The sequence below is a fragment of the Berghia stephanieae genome, chromosome 2 (genome assembly GCF_034508935.2).
Source record: "Berghia stephanieae isolate SIO BIC M18660-M18661 chromosome 2, UCSD_Bste_1.3, whole genome shotgun sequence".
Classification (NCBI taxonomy): Eukaryota; Metazoa; Mollusca; class Gastropoda; order Nudibranchia; family Aeolidiidae; genus Berghia; species Berghia stephanieae.
Genome location: NC_088361.1, coordinates 77,283,923 through 77,309,723, shown reverse-complemented (window position 1 = coordinate 77,309,723; position 25,801 = coordinate 77,283,923). Strand labels below are relative to the sequence as shown.

Here is a 25,801-nt window from a genome sequence, read left to right as displayed (position 1 = left end):
GATGATATTTTTTTCCTTGTAAATCATCTCTCTGTTATGCATTGTATTATGTTTTCTTTATATTATATGATTTTTAAAACATTTGAGTGCATTCTTCTTAGTGGGGACCTGTGCTTGTGTCTTGGTGAGACTTTTAGTGATCTCAAACTAAGTACTTTGACAGTGTGCTTTTGGAATCTACATCTGTGTCCTATTTGACCCAATTCCCCCTTTTCTTACCTTTTCTTTGATTCTTTAATTGTCAATCTAGAACTTTTTACTATCCCAATTTCTTCCTTTTTACTGGCGCTGATATGACCTTTAATGTGTTGCAAGCGCCGTAAAACCCTTAAAAACAAACAAGTTCAAATGTGCTTTTTCATGAATTTCAAATTATATGTGAATGAAAGTAATCCATAAAAACTAGAAAAGCATCTTTATATTACTTCATACACCCAGACACACACAATATAACTACGAAGCAAAAGAGCCTAATGAGAAAAGCAGTCAATGCTCACTTTAAAAAAGCCCCATCTTGATTTCACTTACCAAGTCTTGCACTGATTTCAGTCTTATCTTTTAAAGTCCAAAACATTTGGATTGGAGCCCACTGCTAGTTGATGTCACAGAAATATTCAGAGTGCCATGATCCCAATTGTTAGCAGGAACATTTAATGCCTTTTTGCCACATGATCCCTACACAATCAATTTTGAGCACACTCTGTAGCAACAGTAACACTGGTGTACACTATCAACTCTTTTGCACCAGGTGCTGAAGTTTTAAATGTCACAAAATTGGTTTTTAGCCATTGAATCTTCCAAAGTTCCAAACACCTAGTGTTTAAATAACTAGTCAATCATGTTGATAGAATCCAAGAATTTCATTATATTGTAATCTAATGAAGGGGGGAAAAAAACGAAATCCAAGAAAAATTATTTTAATATATAGCTGCAGATCACCGTTAAAAATGTAATAGGTCTAATAGAAAAGGTATTGTCAAGTGGATGGAGCACATCTAAATGAAAGGAAACCAGCGGGTGAATATGGTGGCCAGTCCATGAGGTCAAAGTTCTGATGCTGAATAACGTCCATGGTGATTCGGGCAGTATGTGGACATGAATTATCCTTCTAAAAATTGAGGAGGTTGTTTGCCTGAAATGCTGGCTTAATGATGGGTCGGTTGATCTCATCTAGATGAACCTGGACAGTAACTCATTCTCTAAACACATGTAGTGGTGTCCGATGACGGTAGTTGATACTTGATACACATGAACACTGCATCCTCCAGAGCAGTCTCTCTCCATGACACAGTTTTGAGCAAATCGCTCTTCCTGGGGCCTCCATACTTTAATATATCCATCAGGCTGGCTAATGTTGAATCTGCTTTCATCTGTAAACAGAACAGAGTTTCATTACAGTTGGATCATTTGCTCATGCTGCTGGGCCCAGTTGAGGCGATGCTGTCGATGTTGATGTGTTCCTCAGCTTGCTATGGACATTATTTGGGTTTACCAGGCCTTTGTTCCCGACTATGGTGGTTGATTTATTTTTATCTTTAAACAATAATTATGAAATTACAACGTCCTTAATCCCCCCATATTTTTATTGTCCAATATGATGAATATTATTTGGGTTTTTGCCTAATGCCCCCATTTACCTTGGTTTATATGTATGACATCATGATCTTTTCATTCCTGAGAGTGGATAAAAACCGGTTTCGTTATCTCAGTAAATATTTTAGAAGCATTATGTCATAATAACCACCCTATTCCACCATCATCATCCTTATCACTGTCGTTGTCGTCATAATCGTCAGCATGTATTGTCATTATTATTATTATTGTTACAGTCCACTCCAGATAATCGCAACATTTCCCAAGAAATGGAATTACTTCTATATAAAAGTCTTTGGTGAATTGCAATGTGATGGGTTGAAGAAAAGAGAGTGGGTGGGATTCAATGCTACAGTTGTGTGTCACCACTCTATTAGAGACAAAAGAAGGCGAGACTTTGCAGTATGGTTTGTGATGTCATCTATGGCCATTAAATAGGAGGCTAGAGGGCTGGGCATAGTCTTGACAACAGGTAGACAATGACCGTTGTAAAGAGAGGCTGAGCGATATCCTTTGATCCTTTGTTTTGGGATTGACAACTCTGCATTGTGACCAACAAGTTTTGTGAGAGCTTACTGTCTCTCATCACGGCTAATCTCTTTGACTTTGACTCTTACAAATTTTGAGAACAAAATAGTGAAAGTTAATCCAATGTGAATAAGATGTCAACTTGCATCAAAGCTGCTTTTGCTTGCCAAAACATATACAGGGCTGCCACAAGGTTTTTATTTCAATCATATTGCTCAGTCTGTGGTGGACTAAGAACAATGTTTTCAACTGGTTAGAGTTACCATATTTGTGTAAAATGTTGCAATTGTGGACAGGAAACTCAACTTCAGTTAATTGCAACTTCGGTTAATCGAACATTTTCACTGATCCCAAGGTGTTGCGATTATCCGGAGTGGACTGTATTATTATTATTAATATTATTATTAGTAGTAGTAGTATTTTTATTATTATTATTATTGTTGTTGTTATTACTATTACTACTATCATTATTATTATTATTATTAGTAGTAGTAGTAGTAGTACTACTACTACTACTTCTACTACTACTACTACTATTACTTTTACTACTATCATCAATATTATTGTTATTATCATCATCATCATCATCATCATTATTATTATTATTATTATTATTATTGTCATTATTATAATTATTATTGTTATTGTTATTATTATTATGAAAATAGGCTATTGTTAAATGAAGATAAAACTGAACTTGTTTTGATTGGAACTCAGTAAAAAATTAAATACACTCCAGAAAGGTTTCCTCGAACTCCTCACGACATGTAAAAAAGTTCGAGAAACCGTAATTTGCCATAATGACTTAATGGGAGGAGGGGAGGGCAATGAGGCTCGGCAGTATAGACTTTGCTACCCAACCGAGAGATACCTGTCCGATATCTAAAACTTTATGTGGCCTTCAGCAAGCTACTTCTCATTTGCCCAATTTGCTGCGCTGCGACTGACACCTGGACTGGGTTATTCCAATCTTCCCTTGGAAATTGGATAAATTTATATATGACATATTACAAATTGTTAGTGTGTGTGTGTGTGTGTGGGGGGGGGGGGGGGGGGGAAGGGTTGCTATGTTAGTTGAATCCTGTGCTATTAGGTGGTCTCAAACTAAGTACACAGATGATGTGCTCTTGGAACCTTCATCTGTGTCCTTTATGTACAATTCACCTTTGTCTTACTTTTTCTGGGTGGGGATCCTGACCTCCCATAGCGGGCAGGGAGGTACATACTGTGTCTTCTATCCCGTTATATCTGTTTTCCAACATGCTTTCTGTCTTTGTCTCGGAATGAGATGACTTGGTTTTGTCCTGGCACTGGCCGGAATCCTAGCTGGGAGGGAAACAGTCGAATGCATAGTTATTGTTTTGGGAGATGATATATTTTTCCTTGTAAATCATCTCTCTGTTATGTATTATTATTATTTTTATTTTGAATGTATAATGTAAGCATTTGAGTGTGTTCCTCTTTGTTGGATTTTGTGCTTGTGTCGGGATGAGACTTGTAGGTGATTTCAAACTAAGTACATTGGTGGTATGCTCTTGGAATCTACATCTGATCCCTATTTGTTCTCAGTTCCCCTTTGTCTTACTTTATCTTGGGTGCTTTAATTGTAATTCTAGAACTTTTTACTATCCCATTTTCTTCCTTTTTACTGGCGCTGATATAACCTAAATGTGTTGCAAGCGCCGTAAAACCCTTAAAATAAAAATCAATCTTACTTTTTCTCATGTGCTTTCATTTGTAAATCTAGAATTTTTTGACTATCCCATTTTCTTCCTATTTACTGGCGCTGAAATGATCTAAATTACTAAATGTATCACAAGTGCCGAAAAACCTTTAAAACAAACAAACAAACAAAATGAAATAAAAGCCATTGAAAAATAAAATATGTCCATTTCATATCTTATGATCATGTAAAATTCAAGGAAACTTTCTATGGCTTATTATTTATAAATAGATGAGAGGAGATGGGGATTTCCGGAGGTCTTGGAATTCAAAAAATTAGATGATCAACATCCCTTGCAATGTTTAAAAAGAAACAATAGACTCCTATTTCCTGTCATTTTTCATTGAGTCTTAGCCAAAGAAACATGTTACTTTTTTCATTATTTTTATGCTTGGACGGGTGCAGTTTTGTGTGTGTGTGTGCAGTTTTTAATAACCTTTTTTTAATGTTTGTGGCAATTTGAATGTCAAAATGTTTTAAACCAATCCTTATAATCAAAGCTGAATTTGTGATTACAAAATAATGTCTGGGTGGGGTTCCTGACCTCCCATAGTACATACTGTCTTCTATCCCCTTATATCTGTTTTCCAACTTGCTTTCTGTCTTTGTCTTGGATTGAGATTACTTGGTTTTGTCCTGGCCCTGGCCGGAGTCCTAGCTGGGAGGGAAACAGTCAACTAATAGTTATTGTTTTGGGAGATGATATTTGTTTCCTTGTAAATCATCTCTCTGTTATGTATTATTATATTTTTATTTTGAATTTATAATGTAAGCATTTGAGTGTATTCCTCTTTGTTGGATTTTGTGCTTGTGTCCGGATGAGACTCAAACTAAGTACACTGATAGTGATAGTGTGCTCTTGGAATCTACATCTGATCCCTATTTGTTCCCAGTTCCCCTATGTCTTACTTTTTCTTGGGTGCTTTATTTGTAATTCTAGAACTTTTTACTATTCCATTTTCTTCCTTTTTACTGGCGCTGATATGACCTAAATGTGTTGCAAGCGCCGTAAAACCCTTAAAAACAAAACAAAATAATGTGAATAAAGATGAATTGTTGATTACAAAGTGTGATATTGATGTGGAACTCATTTAAATGCTAAATAGTAAAAGCGAATAGCAAACTGAACATATTGGCATAGCTTGGCTAATCGGTAGTTTAATCTCGCTGTCTACTTCTGTTTTCCAGTTGAAGCAGATTGCTAATTTTGCACGGCCTTGTGGTGAAATGAGGCTTGAGCCCCCAGGTTCAAGTTGCACTTTTGGTGGAGAAAAACAAACCCCCCTTTACTCATATTTTCTTATTATGTTCGGGTGTGAAATGAGTAACTGACCTGTACAGCGTTGTCTCAGTAAAAAAAACAACTCATTTTATGGATATCACACTGTATAAAAACTCAGTTTTACAAAAATCTTACTTTTTATTTTCAAGTGGAACTAAGCTTAAGATCTGTTTTTCTGGCGAGAATGACTGAAACGTGTCACAAGAGCATAAAACTCCTAGATAAGCACATTCACAAATACACACTCGCAGACACACACACACACACACAAAAGCACTACACAATATATTTAACATAGGTGGGAATTTCCCGCTATTTAGTGGTTTCCCGCTGAAATGAAATCAAGGTCCCGCTAAAAACCTGCTATCTTCAGTGAGGTAAAAGCCTAGTCTACCGCGATCACTTCTTGTATATTTTGACACCTGTGCTCAGTTGCATGAAATTTGTTGACATTCTCTTTTTATGACATCAGACCCGTGGTGATCTTGAACGCCTATGAATATGGTCCTAAGGGAAGTGGGTGGGTGTTGTAAACTGCAAACGGCTCTAGGATATTTTATTTTCCAAAACAATAACTATGCATTTGACTGTTGTTTCCCTCCCTGCTAGGACTCCGGCCAGAGCCAGGACAAAACCAAGTAATCTCATTCCAAGACAAAGACAGAAAGCATGTTGGAAAACAGATATAAGGGGATAGAAGACAGTATGTACCTCCCTGCCCGCTATGGGAGGTCAGGATCCCCACCCAGGAACTATACATTAAACTGCCTCCCTCTCAATTTAGGATCCCTGACAGGATCAGGAAAAGGAAAAAACAGCAATTACATTAATCCAGAATGAATACAGAACATGGGGAAAGGAAAACAGATATAAGGCGATAGAAGACACAGCAATGTGACCTCTCCGTCGACAAAGGGAGGTCAAGGGCCCTCACCTCATAAGAAAGCAAAAAAAAAGTTGACAACAAAATCTAATAGGGAAAGTATATATGCTTTAATTCTTCAAACAATTTAAATTAACCTTTTTTTTCCAACAAATGACCTCACTTGATATAATGGTATTATTTGGGCTGCTAACATCAATATTGTTTGTATAACATTGTGGAGTAAGAATAACATGGAAATTTTAAATCGCATATTCAAATTGCATAAACTGCACATTTCATCTCTATGCTAATCAAGCAATTATTTGGTCGTTTTGCCCTTTTAGCTCTCCACTTAATTGCACATTCTACCAAATGAATACGCTCCAAATTTCCAAAGATGGACAAATAAGCAGAGTAAAGTAACTATGAAAGAAATCTGTCCACAGGATTTACTTGATTAAAATTTCTAATAAATACCCCTTTCTGCTAGTTAAGAATTGAAAAGACAGAGGCTCCTACCCTTCCATTTTTCACGGATTCATTACGCACAATTGGTCTGCATTCCGCATTCAAAGCAAAAACTCCACATGTCAACAGAGGGAAATCTTATCAAGTAAAAGCTCAGAGTGAATACAAATACAACTGATCGGTATCACGGATGAGACTGTAGCTTATCCCAAGTTTGCGTTTTCCAACGCCGTTATAACTCAAGACGCCATTTTGTCTCAAGAAGCTGTTTTTGTTTGTTGGTTTTTAAGGGTTTTACAGTGCTTGCAACACATTTAGGCCATATCAGCACCAGTAAAAAGGAAGAAAATGGGATAGTAAAAATTTCTAGAATTACAATTAAAGCATCCAAGAATAAGGCAAACAAAGGGGAATTGGTTCAAATAGGGAACAGATGTAGATTCCAAGAGCACACTATCAGTGTACTTAGTTTGAGATCACTAAATGTCTCATCCATACATAAGCACAGGTACCCGCTAAGAGGAACACACTCAATTGTTTACAAATCATACATATGTAAAATAAAAAATTATACAGTACATAACAGAGAGATGATTTACAAGGGCAATTGAAGGTAGGAGCCTCTGACTATACTTCTATTTTAAAGGCTTCACTGGACAGCAACCTCAGACCTCTGAAGAAGTGTTATTTGGACCTTGAAAGTTAAAGACAAGCGATTTATCACTATAGTCAATCTCTTACCCACAATTAACTCTCATGTTCATACATGAACAATCGAACAAATCTGATTTTTATTCATGTTCACAACCAGAAAGTTAAGATCAATAAACAATTGTTGTGAAGGTAAGATTTGCAAGATGCTCTCAAAATAACATGAAATTTTCCACACTGGAAAGGAATAAAAAATTAATATACAAAGGAATCCTGATAAAGCAAACATCGCCGGACCAGAAATATTTGCTATTTTAAGCAAGGTTGACTTGATCCATTATCAATGGAACACACTTAGATAAAGGATAGAAAATTTGGGCCAACAATAGCAGAAGTTGACTTGAGTGTTCACTTTATGATGCGGATTCCACTATTGAGGTCACTCAGCTCTCTGTTATCGTTCTTGGACCACCAGTTGGGTGATTAACTCTCACTAACATACATTAATCAGATTATTCTACACTCCAGAACGGTTTCCTCAAACATGGATTCCTTGAACACACAGTTTCCTCGAACTCATTCAAATGTCCCGAAATTTTTCATTATTCTTTGTTATTATTCCATTCCTTCCTCGAACTAATTTTTGCCTCGAACACGGTTTCCTAACACTAATTTCACCCAGCCAACGTTTTGAAAAAAAAAATTAATTAATGGTTTGTTTTTTAATGGGCCAGGTGATTTCAACCACTGATTATTTACTATGACACTGACAGTTGCGTATGTATATATCATGTGTATCTATCTGCACTGCATGTGTGTGAATACAATATGATACACATGCAGACTCACACACCCCACCACCGTTTCATATAAAACCGACACCTCTCTGCTTATTCTTAGCACTTTGCTATTCATTCTAATTTCAATGTCACTCACCATGATTGGCTACAACGGTAAATTAATGTTGTGACATAGCAAACCTCGCCCCCCCCCCCACCCCCATCACACATACACACGGTGTGTATTATGTCATATATAAATATCTCCCTCAGCATATCAATGAAATAAATAAATAAATAATACAGTTCCCCTTTTTCATCTTCTGGTGGAAGTTTGTCTTAAGGTCTATTCTGAAGGAAGACTGGAATAACCCAGGTTTCAGTCGCAGCACCACAAATTAAGCTAAGGAGAAGTGGCTTGCTGAAGGCCACACAACGCTATGGATATTGAACTAGGTATCATTTGGGTGTGTGGTAAAGTCTATACAGTAGAGCATGCCTATAGAGGGACTTTTGGTCCCAGCAGAAATATCCCACTGTAGCCAAGTTCCCGCTATAGGAAAGCAGGGGAAAATGTCCCAAAAATAAACATGATTACCTCCCTTGAATGTCAATAAAACTAACGTGACCCATGAGCCTTGAAATGGACTATCTTTGGTTCAGTGTTTGTTTTTTTTGGGTTTTTTTTTTTTTTTTTTTCTTTGGGGGGGGGGATTTAGGCAGGAAGGACTACGATACGAACCGAACGAGTGCGAGTGATGTGTATGCTTGAGCAGCAACAATTGCAATGAATGAGGAATGGCATTATAGTAATAATAGGGCTAATCTGGATTAAAATGTACACACCACAGCGTGCGCACAAGACTCTTCTCTCTAATTGGCCAAGGGCTTTACACACGGCGTCATCTTGTGCAACGCATCTCTTTTATATCAGGTTGACCAACTTAATTAATCATCGCAAGACTGACCAATCAACACATATAAAGAAATAGAGCGAGCGGCAAAAGAAGTCCGGGTAGACACGAGAGGTGTGTGTGAAGACACGAGCGAAATGGCAGACGGAGGCGTGTGTGTTAGTCCTGGGTGACGGGAGAGAGCCCAGTCTACGTCACTCGCTGAGTCGCGGCGCGTACAGCTCGCTCAATTTTTCCCGCTGTAAGCAAGTTCAGGCCTTTCCTTGACCAGCTAAACCCAAGCACAGGTAATTGAATTTATATAGTAAAAAAAAGCGGGGTTTGTGTAAGGTCCCGTTGTAGCGATGGTCCCGCTGTAGCGGGTGCCGCTATGGTCATGTTCTACTGTACTGCCAATCCTCCCATCAAAACGTTACGGCAAGGCACAGTTTCCTCATACATTTTTGCATGTCCCGAGGAGTTCGAGGAAACTGTGCTGGAGTGTATAAGCATTTAAAGTTACACATAGTTTTGGGTTTCAGTGCAAATGTGAATGTCCATCAACTTGAACAAGTACATACATGAGGCCTGGTTAGTCTTGTTTACGACTAGAATTTAAGGAAAAGCAAGGTTTGGGAAAATATGAGTTAATTTAGCCAAATGCATATCTCTTAAAAAAAGACTTTAAGGTGCCAATGTGAGAATAGTTTGAAAATGAAATCACAAAGTTCATTATTTCTACTTCCTAGACCTCTTCCTTATCATTTCATTACTGCTGGCGAAGATCAGCCTCTTTGGCAACAAATCCACGTCCAATCTAAGAGAGAATCTTTAATCAAGAGTCGAAATGTGATTTGTTGCATCATGTACATGAACCATTAATCAGTTCTCAGCATGTCCTTTGGTGATTGCATCCAAATTATGTTTTTTCTTTCTTGTCAAACCCTCCCATTTAGAAAGAAATTATCTATAACCAAATGTCTAATCACATGTATTGCATAGTTAAGAATTAAGGCACAATGAAGTAATGTTAAATAACAACAAAATGCATTCTCTACAAAAATAAGGACATTATAAAGATAGTTAATCAAATTGAAACAAACCACTATCGCAATGATATTCATTTTTTTTTTTTCTCATCAATTGATAGTAATCCCGATTATTTTGGTCTACACTGACGTCAAAATAAGAACTTCTTTTTTGTTTACAGTAGAACTCGGAAATAGCGAGTTCAACGGGTCCACTCCTGATTACTCGCTATTTCCGAGTTCTCGCTATTCCCGAGTTGCCAGGAAAGGTTATAATATTGCTGGTTATTCCCCTCAGTGTGTAATTCGAGTAAAAGCCGTCGCCCCTATTTCAATTTCTTCACAGAAGTGGCAGAATGCTTGGTTTTTTGTTGTTTTTTGTGTTTTTGTGTTTTTTTTAAAGTGAAATCATGACTAGAAAAAAAAACAAGAACATAGAAGTGTATGTGTGTGCGCGCGAGTGTTTGTATGCACTCGGCATGTTTAATGAGGTAACCAAGCGCATCACTCAATCACTGACCCATTGAAATAATGGTTCCACACTCCCCTCTCTCGCTGATCGTGTCGTTCGTTAACGATGCTACTCGCTGACCGATGCTGCGAAGTGAGGCATGTTGACATGTGCTTACCTCGCGCGTCGCGTGGCACCACATTGGGTGAATAATTGACCCCCACCCCCAATACGCACACAAACCCAACCCCCACCCAAATGTGTTTCGCCTATTATGTACTGCTACAGACTAGGCTACTATGTAATATTACTCGTAACGAAAAATAAGAAGAGAAAAGAGGCGAGGCTAAAAATATTTAAATTGCCATTGTCTCTTGTTTTGCTTTACTTCGTTCGCAGTCCTAGGCTGGGGCAGGAAATGCTCGTTATTTCCGAGTTGACCTCTTTTTCATACTCGCTACTTTCATGCTAATTTTATTGACTCAAATAAGGGGAAAAAAAACGGGGATTTAGATTTTACTCGCTATTTCCGAGTTCTCGCTATTTCCGAGTACGTTACTTTCATGTTCTACTGTATTTGTTTAGTAGGAGAATTTGTAAAATAAACTTGAAAATGGTTTAATTTAATAAATGGGTGTTTGGGATTTGCATACATTTTATAAGTGATCACAAAAAAATCGTTCTCTAGTTTTACACACATAAAGTTTAAGTAGAACATCATGTATGCCAAATTATATTTAAACAAAATGAAAAGAAATGTTCTGATATCCTCGATAGAAAATTAACAAAATACCTAGGAAAAGCTGACAATCAGGAAATAAAAGGCTAAGCAATATTTAATTTAGTTTTGGGGATTTGTTGAATTTTCTAGATCTCGAAGTCATTTCAGCACCTCATAAAATGCTGATGTTACACAGCACCCAAGTACAATTTGAAACAATAGAAATTCCATGTCTACAGCACTTTTGGGTCACAGGTTCCCCAGAAGTATGACAATGAGGAGAACTTCACACACACACACACGCGCGCACACACACACAAACACACAAAAGAATCAAAATGAACATAATACTACTCGGCACAGAGCGTTTTGGGATCAAAACCATTCCTCAGCAAACAACCAAAAAAACAAATCAAACTGTAAGGTGGATGGGATAAAGTTCTCAGCACATCTAGTCAGAAAAAAGGTCAGTGGAACAAAAATATAGCAATCAGTAACTAAGTCCCACATAAATGATGGTAAATGATCATCACCAATTTGGAGATACTTAGATGTAATATATTAATATACACATAAAGTCATGAGAGATTATCTAAGGAAGAAGATAACCACGACAATACAAGAGCTCACATTTAAAAAATAAAAGCTATTGACCAAGCTCTCATAGTCCAGAACTGAGACAGAAGTCAAAAGGAAGAGACAATAGATTTAGAAAGGAAAAAGAAAAATTGTTTTGACTGCTGGAAACAGAGTTTAAAATAAAGTTCTGAAAGACGCCATTTTACCATATCACAATTGTCATTTGTTACAAAGTGTACAAGCTAAACAAGGTTAAAAGCACAAAAGTTAAATGAATGGATTAGAAAAGAAGTCTTTCAAGGAGGGGTAGGGGGATATTAAAAGAAAGATAAGTTTATACAGCATGAAGTTAATATCATGTCATTATCAAATCCTACGCATTAATACAATTTTAATTTTTTAAAACTAGTTCAATTATATGATATTATGCATTCAACATAAAAAGCAACTGAAAGCTTTTGTTTCAGAGGAATACAGAGCAAATGTTGGAAATCTCTGGAGTAAACTTGATGAAAAATAATAAGTTCAGTTTAAGGTTTACTTCATTGAAATCTAAATGCTTTGGTAATGGACCAAATAGAACATGGTTAGCAGGACTGAATGAAGGTCATATCAAAGGTGTTGTTGAAGATAAGGAGCCATTACAAAAAAAGTAAGTAAGTGGTGATTTTCTTATTTTCATTCATGTCTTATTTGTGAATTTGTCTACTTTTTAGATTTGAGGTCGTCGAATATAAGACCACTTTATCAGCTGCTAATTCTCTCTTATCTCGAGCAATATTTTCATCAAAATGTCAACATAAAGCATTTAAGTTGAGGAGTTACTAATCATAGCATGCTTGTCTCTAATTCAATCATATATAATATTAAGGAATAAAAACAACATTCTATAAAGCTGGTTATTTCTCAGTAAAGTCAAAGTAATCCACAGTTGGCACAGCAGGTGGTTTGCTTTCCGCATTTGGTTGTGCAGATGATGATGAAGAGGACGAGGACTTTCCATATGATACGGTTTTCCATGCGCTGGGTGGAGTTGCTTGTTGCTCTTCGTTGGCTTGAGGTTTTTTCTTATCACCTAGAACAGTGAACCTTAAGTTTAAAATAAAAGGAACAAATCTCAGCACAAAATAACAAGTTGGGACTCGGGATGCATTGAAACAATGGTGCGGTTTTTCAAATTAAATACCTCATTCAATGAAATGTCTAGACAAGACAATTGCAAACAAACAAAATAATAAAATTTAAAATGTTGAAATATTAAAATAATAATTTAATTTTAAATTTATAAAAATATTTTCAAAAATATGGAAGTTAAAAATTTCATCAAGATTCATCAAACATTCTGATGTACATGGGATACTAGTAAAGTTTAATTGTACAGTAAACAGATTAATGGTGACATGTTCCATATTTTTTAACACTTTAAGATGCCTTCTCAACCATTTATTTTTTATGCAATGGATTGGAAGAATACAGTTATGCAAAAATCGCTCCAATTAAGCAGTATTCCAATTAACCAATTGCATAAGCTGCTTTTATAATTAGATCAACCTACATATGGTTATTATAACAATAGCACTTCTGTATAGGCAAGATGATATAAAGATATATCTTATGACCACACGTGTATAGCAACCCGTCAACATCCCTTACCCCAAAAACAGGCCAAATTAATCAAAGACACACAAATCCTGTTTCATCATAAATTACAATATATTATACAATTTAATGAATGCAGCAATAAAAGCAAATAGACAAGTGAATCATAATTCGATCTCTCATTAATCTCTTAATAATTAAGGATGATAATGGCAATTTGTCAAAAAAGGAAAATACATTGGTTCATCAGTCAACCTAACAAATGCAAAAATAAAATATTATATCATGGTAATATAAGATAACATGATGATGATTTTTCTGCGGAACTACCACTTAGTGAATTGACCACTCTTCACAGGAAAAGGTTTGACAAGCCAAAATCATCGAAAAAAATCGGAGAAAATTGCAAAATTCAGGAATTTTGCAGATTTGCATATGTTTATTATAATTATCACTGATTATTTATTGTTCTCCAAGACAGTCTAAGGGGTAAAGTAAAACATACCATAATATAAAATGGAATGAGATTAATCCACAATTGTTAATCTCAACAGGGATATTTATATTTTTGATAACAACAAGAAATGAAGTGAGTAGGAAAGTGCCAGAAGAATCCACAATCCCAAAAAAGATCAATTTTAACCCTAGTCTTTATTACAGCCTTCTCTCCCCGACTTAGGTGACGGGTTCAACATAAACAAATGCCCAGAAGTTAGTTGATCAGCATTGAAGCTTAATAGCCAATATTCTCAACACAAACATGTAACAAAGTGCCAGAAGACAATAGAGAATAAAAATTTCAGGGCGGGTAGTAGTAGTAGTAGTATCGTTCGGCTACACTTCTATGTTCAAGGTATCAATCCAGGTTCTGAAGTCATCATCACATTTGTTGATGGTTTAGGGCGGCTATGGGGGTTTGAACCCGTGACCTTACTGGTACGACAACTCCATCTGGCCGGGGAGATCATGACTCTACCGTATGAGCTATCTACGATCCCAAAAAAGATCGATTTTAACCCTCGTGTTTATTATTATATTTTTGATATCTTGCTAACAAAGAAAAATGTTTTACTACAACATTTTGAGGATCAGAAATCGTTCCAATTAACCAGTAGGAATGTTAAATCAAAAATTCCAATTAAACAGCTTTTCCAATAACTGTATTTACTATTTATCTATACTGATTGCTTCAGGCCACCTCCCTTGTCTCATTGACAATACGACAGCATAACAATTAAAAACAAGAGACGACATCAGAAATATATGATAACGACTTACGTGATTCCTTGACTTTTTAAGCTAGATAAAGGAGGAGGTACTTTAGGAGTGTGATCTTTCAGTAATAGTTGTGTCAGCGTTAAATTTGGCAGCCAGCATTTATCTCTGGGTATACAAAACAAAAAGTCAAATCAATGTTTATGTCAGTAGCTTAATTACATGCATGTTAATCATATCAATGAATCATATCAAAATATCAGGCTTTAAAATATTTTAAACAGAATGGAAATAGCACTAAAAAAGACTTAAAACAAAAGAGCAAAATGGGGGAGGGCAAGATAGAGAATGCAGATCTGGCATTGGTAACAAATACACAATCTTTTTCAGTTCTTTTTTTTTTTAAATCTTAATCAGTGTATTAGGAAAAAGTATATGCAGTTTAATTTGTTAACAGATCTTATAATAAGAATTTCTTTTCCCTAATTCTGCCAATATTTTGGTTTAAAAATCAAAATCAGGAGAGAAAAAAAATCAGAATGTGACCAAGCCTAAGGACATGTATGGTGAACAAACCTGTAAGCAGTAGCCACAACATTCTTATTTGGTTCAAAATCATAGCTCTGGGTCTGGCAGCCATAAAACTCGGCAAGTTCATGAACAAATCTTCTCTGATCCCGATTCATGCTAGGAAAAGAATGACTTCTGTTCTGATGTAAGGACTGTGGGATGAAGAGGATTTAAAAATTATGGCTTCATTAAAAGCAGATAACGACGGGATAAAGGCAATCTTTTCACTAAGATATTCAACTGATTCATTGGTGATATAACAGATGTTTAAACACTGACTTTGTTTGCCGAGTGAACCTTGGCTTGGACATTAGAGAGAAAATGTGAGTTTTGAAAAATGATGAGATAGCCTACTTGTCCTGAATACTTCAAGCTGGCCTCATAAAGATATGAATAGATTAAATAAAAACCAGGCAATCAGGATATTAAACTAACAGTACTCAATCTGATATATTCATTAGGTTTATAACAGAAGGAAAAAGAATATGTCTTGGAGCTAAAAATCCCGAATGAAAGATAGATCAGCTAAAGATGTTAATTTTAGATGAGATTGAAATAATACACAGCCGTTTAAATAGGGCCCAAACTTTCACTTTAGTTACTTCTTCCCTCACTGGCTACCGTCGAGTAATGTAAACAATCCACCGTCAACCACAGTGATAACAGCTGTCAAGACAGGGTGCATTGGCAATAAATTATGTCTACAGGTAAATCTCACCGCTTTGAATTTCTCTCAGGCAGAGAGTAGTAGAAATCTCATCAAAATACTCAATTTTCTCAGCCCATTGTGGACGCAGCATCTTTTTCATTATTTTCAAACATATATGGATACAAAGGCCAATTTTTCCTCTACAAGACGCAATTATTTTTATTTACATCATTAAATGATAAGTTTGTGTTTTGCTCTTTTGAATAATCAGAGTTTTTTATGAAATAAATATTAAAATTATAAGTTTAAGAAATATTTAAAAATTCAAAATATCAAACCAACACTTTTTACCATCAAGTGTGAGGGATCAGAGAAAAGTAGATAAGATTATCTTTCATATGATATATACTTTATTATGTAGATTCAGGGATTTAAGAATAGAGGGTGTGGAAAGGAATCTCAATAATTATTTTTGTTACCAACAAAGAGGAAAATTTCATTATATTTTAGAAACCCAATTATAAAACTAGATAGTGATGATACGAGACATTTATTTAGTTTGATTTCATTGAATTTAAGCGGAAATTTTAGATATTTCTTAAATTTACTTATTTAAGTTCTGTTCAGGTTATGGAGAGACACACTGAAGACGGTCATCACACCAGTACAAATGAAATATGTCTAATTTGTTGTGAAAGAGTACAGAGCCGTGCTGAGAGGATTAAAAGACTCTAGACGTTATCAACAATTGACTATAAATATAAACGTGAAATTCTGACATATTTAAATATTTCAATTTGCGAGAAATGTATCTCACTGATACATAATTTAAAGAAATGCGATGCAGGTATTGATACCTTTGGTTCTGTGAGAAAACTCTGAACAAGAAACAATACTTAATGAGGTGAATATGATCCTTATCTTTCACCAGTGATGTGCTATATGCAGTCTATATGGCACACAAATTAAAAGAGGTGCAAGTCAAGTACATAAAAAAAAGTAATGGGCATGGATATCTCAAAAATAAGGTTATGAAAATTATAAGAACTCTTTAAGATTTTCTTAGTGGTTTTGATGGTCTTTAAATGAATGTCCTTATATAACAATTTTTAATGGAATTCTTATAATTCGTTGATTCTGGGATAAATATAAGTGAATCACATTTGACTATGTTACTGGTTTATTAAAAAATTTCTATTAAGACAATGCTGTGATTGGATTTCAATTTTACCTTACTCAAAATCCTTACTTTTACGTACAGGTGAACTGATATCTCAAAAACGCCTCAATCTACTGGTATAAAATTTATATGTCTACATTTTACAGATATTCAACATCATTTCCATTACTTTTGTTTTAAAATCTTAGGTGTTGAACATGTTAAAATGTTCTCTTAAAAATTTTAATTCACTTAAATTTATGTATCAATTTCATGGGTTATCCCTCTTGCTTTTTAACACCATCATAATTATGATTAAATAATCAATAAAAACTCTGTTAATAAACTGTTTGGTAGTATAAAAATATTTTTGCTACACTTAATAACGGCAATACTACATTAGTTTGAAATTCAGAAAAAATCGATCAAAACGGAGAAAAAATTGTCTCCCTCTCTCAGTGTAAAGCTATGACTCATCATCATAAGACTGGCTAGATTTACCTGGCGAACTAAACTGAAAGTGATAAACGCCTGTGAATAATGCAGATTTTAATAAACCTTAATGGAAAGTACATAATATACCATAAAGTTACATGCATGCACTCTCAAACTTACTTTTTTAGCATTCTGAACTAGGTTGCCAAGAGATTTTTCCACACTAGTGGCAAATGCAGGATTCTTTCTGAAAATTGAAAAACAAAGCTTTTACTTTTACAAATTAAGCAGAACAATTAAAGTAAATTGTTGAGCAGTATTATACATTTAAGCTTCCTGACATGTACTCTAGCTTAATTAATCCATCAATTAATTTAAACATACTATAAGTTATCATATTATCCATTAGACAATTATTATGATTTTATTAATTGTTACTCCAAAAACAAACTAAACAAGAAAAAGCAAAGAAATATATGAATCCTACTGAATTTTTGACATTTGAATGAATAGTAAAATTAAATGAGTCTTGGATCAGTTTCATCAGCAACTGAATGTCCATTTAGCATCAATATATTCCAACGCCTAGGGTTCTTGAAAGGCAGTACTTACTTTCCAAATTCCTTTAAAAAATCAGTGAACGTGGGATTGCCAAGCTTTGCAGACATGTCTGGATTCTTGATTTCTAAAGCTAGGGCAAACCTTTTATTACGTTCCAAGATAGCACAATTGGCATCACAGTCAAGTCTACGGAATACAGAAATGTGTAAAGCAAGAGATTAAACTCTTTCATGTTAAAGAAACTGCAGGATTGCTTTTAATCTTTATTTTCATTTGCGGAATAAAGAAATCAAAGGATTTTAAACTGTTGTGAATTGTCACAAGTGTTTTGAAAACAATTGGAGAGCGAAATAAGAGTTAATTCAGGTTTTCATTTTCATCAGGGGTATCAGTCAATGTGTGTTGAAGACGGTTGCAGTTGGGGTGAATTAGATGAGCCCCCAAATGTGTCCCCCAGATTGAAAGCTATTAAACAAATATGGTAAACTGTACATCATTTGACAGATTTCACCCTTCCCCATACTTTAGATATACCATATAAAGATGTTTTTAAAAAGTGGCCTTAATCATCATCATTATCATAACAAATCAAAATAAAAATTCTTATGACATTTCTATAATCTCTTAACTATTAATATGTTCAGAAGTACTCTCTACACCTTTGAGACATCCAAACACACAAAGATTGTTTATGCAGACTCAAATACTTTTACAGTGCCAAATCTTACTTTCTTGATCCAGATTTTGTCTGGCTAAACTGTGCCATATCAACACCTTCCCCGCCAGAAGACTCTGCAATGCTTTGAAGACTGAGTCTTTGGAACTGGGCAATTTCAAGTGCATGGTCACCTCCCATCTGACATTCCATCTTGGTGGAGCGGTTTCCACAGCGACATGTGACAACAATCTGATAAAAACAAAGAGCATATAAAACATATTAATCTCATATTAATTTTTAATAATGTATTGTTAAGACAAAACGTATCTTTAAGAGTATTTAAAATCTTTAATTATCTTGTTGTATTTAGCTTTTGTATCTTTAATAAAAAAGGATTTCTAACATTACAATTCAAGCTTTGTAAAATGCATTATCCAATATATAAAAATAAAAGTAAAACAGAACAGTTAGTGACCTCCTCAAAATCCATTAACAAAAAAACAAAATGACTTTTGGTCAATACTGGGTGTTAGCACATGTTCGTCAGTGTACTAAATGCCAAAATATCTGAAGTGATTCAAATTTAATGAAAAAAATGCCATTTCAAAATAGCAATAATACATACTTTTTATAAAACAAGTAAACAATTGTGGTTTTTGACAAATGTCAAAATTTTAAGCTCAATTTTTCAATCCACGAAAATGCCAAATTTGATTGAATTTGCCTTACAAAACATCAGACATGCAACCTGTATTTTTTACATCCAGTTTGCACTATAAATCATCAACATGCATCCTCACACCAGTTCTTACTCTTTTGATTTATCTCTCTCACTCGGCATGCTAGTTACTAATTTTGTTGTGAACAAAATCATTAATTAACTATGATCTAATATTCTATCTTCAATGAAGTCATGTGTCACTATCACTTAGAATTTAATTTGCTTGTACTCCAAGAAAACCTTTGTTTTCTTTATCAATCGATCAAAATGGTGACAAAATGACCCTCGACCTGTCAGTCCGAAAGTTTAATCTTGAAGTCTCAAAGTAACTGAAGGTTCAATGTCTGAAGAAAAATAAAATGTCACAAAGATAATTTTTAAATTGTCATCGGGAAAGTACCTTGTGAATTGGTAATGACAATTTGTGACAAAGAAGATCCATTTCGAATCTTGGCTGAGATTGTCTTTTTTTTATTTTGTTATTTTGTTTTGTTTTTAAATTTTGTTTATTTTATTATCTTCCACATTTTATTATTGTTCTTAGTATTATTTTTATGTTGAAACACTATATTTTTGTTTTTAATGATAATTAGTTTGCCTGTTTCTAAATAATAATAATAATAATAATAATAATAATAATAATAATAATAATAATAATAATAATAATAATAATAATAATAATAAAAATAATAATAATAATGATAAAAATAATAATAATTATTATAATGCTAATAAAAATAAAAATAATAATAATAAAAGTAAGACAGCTATATTATGTCAGTAGATAAAATGTGTCCTTACAAAAATGTAAATTTACATTTTCAACATGAAGAAATCGGACAGAATGCCAATTTATATATGTATCGCGCGTGCGCCCACACACACACACACAAACACATGAAACAAAAACAAAAACACAATTCTGTCGAGGCTTGAGATTTGAAAACATTGATTTGCCTCAGTTGATGCCCTTAGCTAATTGCCTAATCCATTCAGCCAAGATCACCAGTAGGTATGAAGGCACTGCCTTATCACCAGTAGGTATGAAGGCACTGCCTTATCACCAGTAGGCATGAAGGCACTGCCTTATCACCAGTAGGTATGAAGGCACTGCCTTATCACCAGTAAGTATGAAGGCACTGCCTTATCACCAGTAAGTATGAAGGCACTGCCTTATCACCAGTAAGTATGAAGGCACTGCCTTATCACCAGTAAGTATGAAGACACTGCCTTGTGGTATTCATAGCAGGTAATTTGACATGACACCAGTGACTTTTTTTTAGATACTCGCATTTAGATGTGTGTGTATAATGGCAATAAAACCTAATACTAACACATCTCCAGGTATTGTGAACCGGTCTAGTGTCTCTATATCCAACTTTACAGGAAAGTATACAGGTGAGCAGGTTGCCTCGATACAAACTTCCTAAAAAAAGACACATACACACACATACAAAAAGAGACAAACCAAAACATAAAACGAATTAACAAAAAACAATGATCCAACAAACTCACACACACACACACACACACACACACACACACACACACACACACACACACACACACACAAACACAAACACACAAATTAACAACTTTCAGTTCATTCCTTTTTTAAAAAATGCTAATTATGATTTATTTTTCTGCATTTCATTCTTATTTGTAATCTTTATCTATTAATGTTTATAATTAACATTATTGTCAATAAACATAACCACCATTATCACTGATCTTATGGGCTGTTTCATCTATTTAAAATCGTAATATATTGTCAGATGTATATTTCTTGATGTGTCATATCATTAAATCTTGCATAACTTGAAATACAAAAAGCTCATTGGCCTATTATATTATTAGCGTAATTTTAACAGCTTTGATTGAACATTTTCAATTGGTTGCTTGTAAAAAAGTTAAATCGAAATTCAAGAGATTTTGTAGTAATAGGACTATCAAAGAATATTAGAGTGACTAAATGGAATAATTTAGCACCGACAAATAGGCGTTAGGAGGAAGGTACATTGTCAGTACTGACCATTAGGCACTAGCCTAATTACCTCAGTCTTGCAGACCGTGGACGGACAATTACCCTTGTGGCATGGTGCTGCACAGGGATGACCACAAGTTGTCCTGGGCTTTGAGCATGACTGGCTGCAAAACACTCCTTCTGGTAAGCAAGATCCCTGTTAAGTAAAGGAAGATAAATATTTCTAAATGATAAAAGCATATTACAATGAATATTATTCACTATTCCTTCTTATATACATTACCTTCCTGCTATTAATATGATTAATTTGGATTTTACATTCTTTCTGATTATCCAGAACATTTGAGATGTATGGATAAATGTGCGTGTACACACACACACACACACACACACACACACACAGGGGGTGGGGAGGGGGGGGGGGGGGGGAGAGGGAGAGAGAGAGAGAGAGAGAGAGAGAGAGAGAGAGAGAGAGAGAGAGAGAGAGAGAGAGAGAGAGGGGGGGGGGGGGGGGGGAAGGGAATATAAAAAGCTAAAATGTGGCTATATTGTTATAAAACTTTGGAACTACAGTCCACTCCGGATAATCGCAACACCTTGGGATCAGCGGAAATGTTGCGATTAACCGAAGTTGCAATTAACTGAAGTTGAGTTTCCTGTCTGCGATTGCAACATTTTACACATATATATATATATATGCTAAACTCAAACAAATAGTTGTAAACAAAGTTCTTAGTCCACCACAGACATAGCAATTTGATTGAAACAAAAGCCATATGGCATCCCTGTATTTATTTTCACAAGCAAAAGAAGCCTTGGTGCAAGCCGACGTCTTATTCAGATTTGATTCACATTCACTCTTTTGTTCTCAACATTTGTAAGAGTCAAAGCGATTAGTCGTGAAGAGAGACAATAAGCCTTTACCAAACTCGTTTGTCAAAATGCACAGGATAACGCTCAGTCTCTCTTTACAACTGTCATTGCTATCTGTTGTAAAATCTATGCCCAACCCCCTCGCCTCCTATTTAATGCCTAAAGATGACATCACAAACCCATACTACAAAGCCACCCCTTCTCTTGTCTCAAATAGAATGGTGACAAACTACATTAGCATTAAATCCCGCTCACTCTCGATTTTTCAACCTGTCACGATTTCTTCCATGATCAAATTAAATAATGATGTTTTGTTTGATTGATTTATTGAATTTACCACTTTTTAGGATGAAAATTTGTTGCGATTAACCAAAGTTTGTTGCAATTAATCAGTGACTTTTATATATAATTAATTCCGTTTCTTAGGAAATGTTGCGATTAACCGAGTTGCGATTATTCAGAGTGGACTGTAGTTGCATTTTTTAATATTCAAGAAAGATGATTGGACAAAACCTCTCATCATCAAGTTCTCACCTTATGACAAACTTTCTGACAGCGATGTATGCCACATGGGAGTTGTTTATCACAAGGCATTCCACAGCTGATGTGCTTCATATGGCATGGAATGTTCTTTCTAACCTACATTGACAACACATGAACACAACCCATATTTATAAGATGTAAAAATAATAATATTAAGTGCTCCAGTTTTAATCATGGAGGGCAAATGATTTGTAAAAATCAACACAATTTAAAAAAAAAATAATATTAATAAACCTTATTCATCCTTTTCAGAAATTGTACAACAGACGTGGCAAAGAAAAGAGATGGATTAAATTATTGACATTAAAATTCACAGAAATCAGCATTAAATAACCTATAAATACCTCAAAATAAATTAAATCAGAATGTATTATATGCAATATTGTAAATATTATATAGATATAAATCATACGGAGGCTTTATAGAATAAAAATAAATTTGATTATTTCATTTAAGAGTATATTTAGTATCACAATTACTGCAGATGTTTGAAAAATAAAAATGGTGTAGAAATAGATCAGTTAGTGAGTACATAATCATTACACTAAAATTATCTATAAGAATGCAGACCATATCTACAGCTAAGAACAACAAAATAAAAATAAATAGTACAATAGAGGTTCATAATTCTTGCATATTGAATAATCTGATGCTTGTCGGGAGAAAGGAACATTTATGTCTTTCACTTCTGGTTTCGATGGAGAGAACCCTGACACTTCTAATAGATGCTGTGATATGTTTATTGAGGGGATGTTTCTTACAATTTTTTATTTTGTTAAATGTCGGAGGCAGCACCTTTCAAATAAAATGTCAAAATCATCTATTCTTTTAGTATCATTTTCAATTATATAATTCAATATATATAAGTTACAACAATTTCATGAAGAGAATAGAATCATATGAAAGTAAGGTGGGTTGCAAGAGCTATCCATGGTTTTGGTCTTAAATGTTCAACTCGAGAAAAACACAACATTGGACGAGATTTTAAGAACTATCAACAATATAATGGTCCAATGGATATGAACCATTGGCGTCACATGTCAATATAAATCATTGTTGAAAAGATTTATCCAATAATTACAGACATGATGCATCATTGGTTCAGATGTGATCATGGCCTAAAATTAGAAAACCACATACTCTTGGAGTTTATTCTAGTTTCTGTGACTTCAAACAACACCCAGTTCCCTACCATCATTTGAATAAGAAGAAGCTCTATCAAAGTAATTTACACCTGATCTAAGAACCAGCTCCCCAATAACAGCTGTATGAACAAAGGTGTCTGAAATGCGGATTCATAACAGGACCATTTGCATGAAAGAGCTCGACCAATTGAACATTTAGAAGAGCATGGATATAAAGAAAATCACCCTAAATGTCCTTTACAAAATGGGAAGTAATACAGGAAAAAAAGTTAGGCCCACACATTCCTTCTGAAGTATATTCATCATAATAGTGCTCTACCATATTTTAATCTTAAACTTGAGCTTATAGATAACGTTCAAAGTGCTTTACAAAGGGCCCATGACTAACAGCAACACGGAACAAGACATGACACTTATTAGGCATATTACGATTTTTTCAGACAGAGACAACACTGTTGACAGTCAGGTACTCATTTTACACCTGAGTACAGTGAGGCTGGAACCCAGGACCTTCTGATCCGAAAGCAAATGTACCACAAGACCATATAGCCGAACAATCTTAATATTTTCTTTATTAAGACCATGCGAACCAACTTGCTATTATTGTAATTGGTTAAACCATTGAAATCTAGAGGAATACGAAAATTCCAAGATGTCATGTTGGCATGTGTATTTATAATATAACGATAACAGCACCATTTAAATCCATTGTGTAAATTTAAGATTAAAAACAAAAAGATCATCAACAAAATACTCACAATATGACCACCCATGCAAAGTTTTTCTGTCAGCTCAGTGCAAAGAGAACAATCCTCTTCCAAATGGCAATTATGTCGAACTGAGTGAAAGAAAAGGAAAAAAGGCACATCAAAATATTGCTTTATTTTTTTTTTTTTTCAGACTGGTTCTTTAATTTCAATTGGGATCCCATTTGTTCATCTTGTGAGGTAAAAGGAAATCGCCAAAATCCGCTGAAACCCGACAAAGTTATGGGAAGTAGGCAACAGTGGGGAGTGAACCTGAGACTCAGGGAAGTGTACACCAGTGGGGAGTGAACCTGAGACTATGGGTATCGGCAGATTTCATTTTTAAAAAAGCAATACCAGGGGGGTATTACTTTTTTACAAACTGCTGAAACCTGACAAAGTTATGGGAAGTAGGCAACAGTGGGGAGTGAACCTGGGACTCAGGGAAGTGTACACCAGTGGTAAGTGAACCTGGGACTCTGGGTTTCAGCAGGTTTTGTAAAAAAGCAATACCAGTGTTGTGGGGGTACTTTTTTAAGAAACCCGCCAAAACCCAACAAAGTTATGGGAAGTAGGCAGCAGTGGGGAGTGAACCTGGGATTCAGGGAGGTGTACACCAATGGAAAGAAAACCTGGGACTATGGGAATTGAAGCCGGACTATGGGATTTGGGTTCGGAGGATAATGAACCTGAGACTATTGGAAATGGACATCAATGGGGATTGAACTAGGGACTACGAGAGGTAGATATCAGTGGACAGTGAGTCCAGAAGGTACTTCTCATTTTCAAAACCTTCCGAAATCATTAAAAGTTATGGGAAGTGGGCACCAATGGGGAATGAAATGGGGCCTCAGGGAAGTACACACCAGTGGGGAGTGAACCTGGGACTATGGGAGATGGATACCAGTGGGAATTGAAGCCGACTGTAGGAGTTGGGTACCAGAGGAGAATGAACTTCGGGACTTTAGGAGGTGGAATACAATGCAGAGAGAACCTGGGACTCATGGGAGTGGACAACATTGGGGAGTGAACCTGGGACTATCGATAGAAAATTTTGTTTCATTATTTTTTTTCCCTTTCACACTAGAAAAATGCCACTGTTAGGACAATTTTGTTTTTCCAATGCAAACAGCTTATTACTCAGTCATTCATTTCTCAATTCTACCTTGCATTTTAATTCAGCTGCAGAAGTTCAATTCTTGATGAAATATTTTTTACATCCATGTAAAGATATTTCATTATGACAAGGGAATGACAAACAATAGCCTTCTTGTGGTTTAAACAATGTAGAGAGACGACCCAACTAATCTTATTCCTTGGCAGAATAAATTATTTGATTTTAATCACTGCTTTTATGCAATGTGTAGTAAAAGTATTCTTTG

At 35.0% G+C, this 25,801-nt stretch overlaps 2 protein-coding genes across 3 annotated transcripts in view; one reads left to right on the top strand and one right to left on the bottom strand.

Annotated features, from left to right (window-relative positions):
- Positions 1 to 18,587, top strand: part of LOC144965563 (BLOC-1-related complex subunit 8-like) — a 58,591-nt gene extending 40,004 nt beyond the window's left edge. For both annotated transcript variants that reach the window (XR_013644059.1, XM_078901044.1), the window contains one exon: positions 18,491 to 18,587. The gene's annotated coding sequence lies outside the window, so the exon portion shown is untranslated. The remainder of the gene's footprint in view (positions 1 to 18,490) is intronic.
- LOC144965562 (protein shuttle craft-like) overlaps positions 10,252 to 25,801 on the bottom strand; it is a 41,106-nt gene continuing 25,556 nt past the window's right edge. The window contains exons 14-22 of the mRNA XM_078901041.1: positions 24,432 to 24,511; positions 22,520 to 22,624; positions 21,183 to 21,308; positions 18,478 to 18,656; positions 17,801 to 17,935; positions 17,369 to 17,435; positions 14,952 to 15,097; positions 14,439 to 14,543; positions 10,252 to 12,650 (exon numbers count right to left, since the gene is read on the bottom strand). Coding sequence (XP_078757167.1) covers positions 12,461 to 12,650; positions 14,439 to 14,543; positions 14,952 to 15,097; positions 17,369 to 17,435; positions 17,801 to 17,935; positions 18,478 to 18,656; positions 21,183 to 21,308; positions 22,520 to 22,624; positions 24,432 to 24,511 — 1,133 coding nt within the window. The 3' untranslated portion in view covers positions 10,252 to 12,460. The remainder of the gene's footprint in view (positions 12,651 to 14,438; positions 14,544 to 14,951; positions 15,098 to 17,368; positions 17,436 to 17,800; positions 17,936 to 18,477; positions 18,657 to 21,182; positions 21,309 to 22,519; positions 22,625 to 24,431; positions 24,512 to 25,801) is intronic.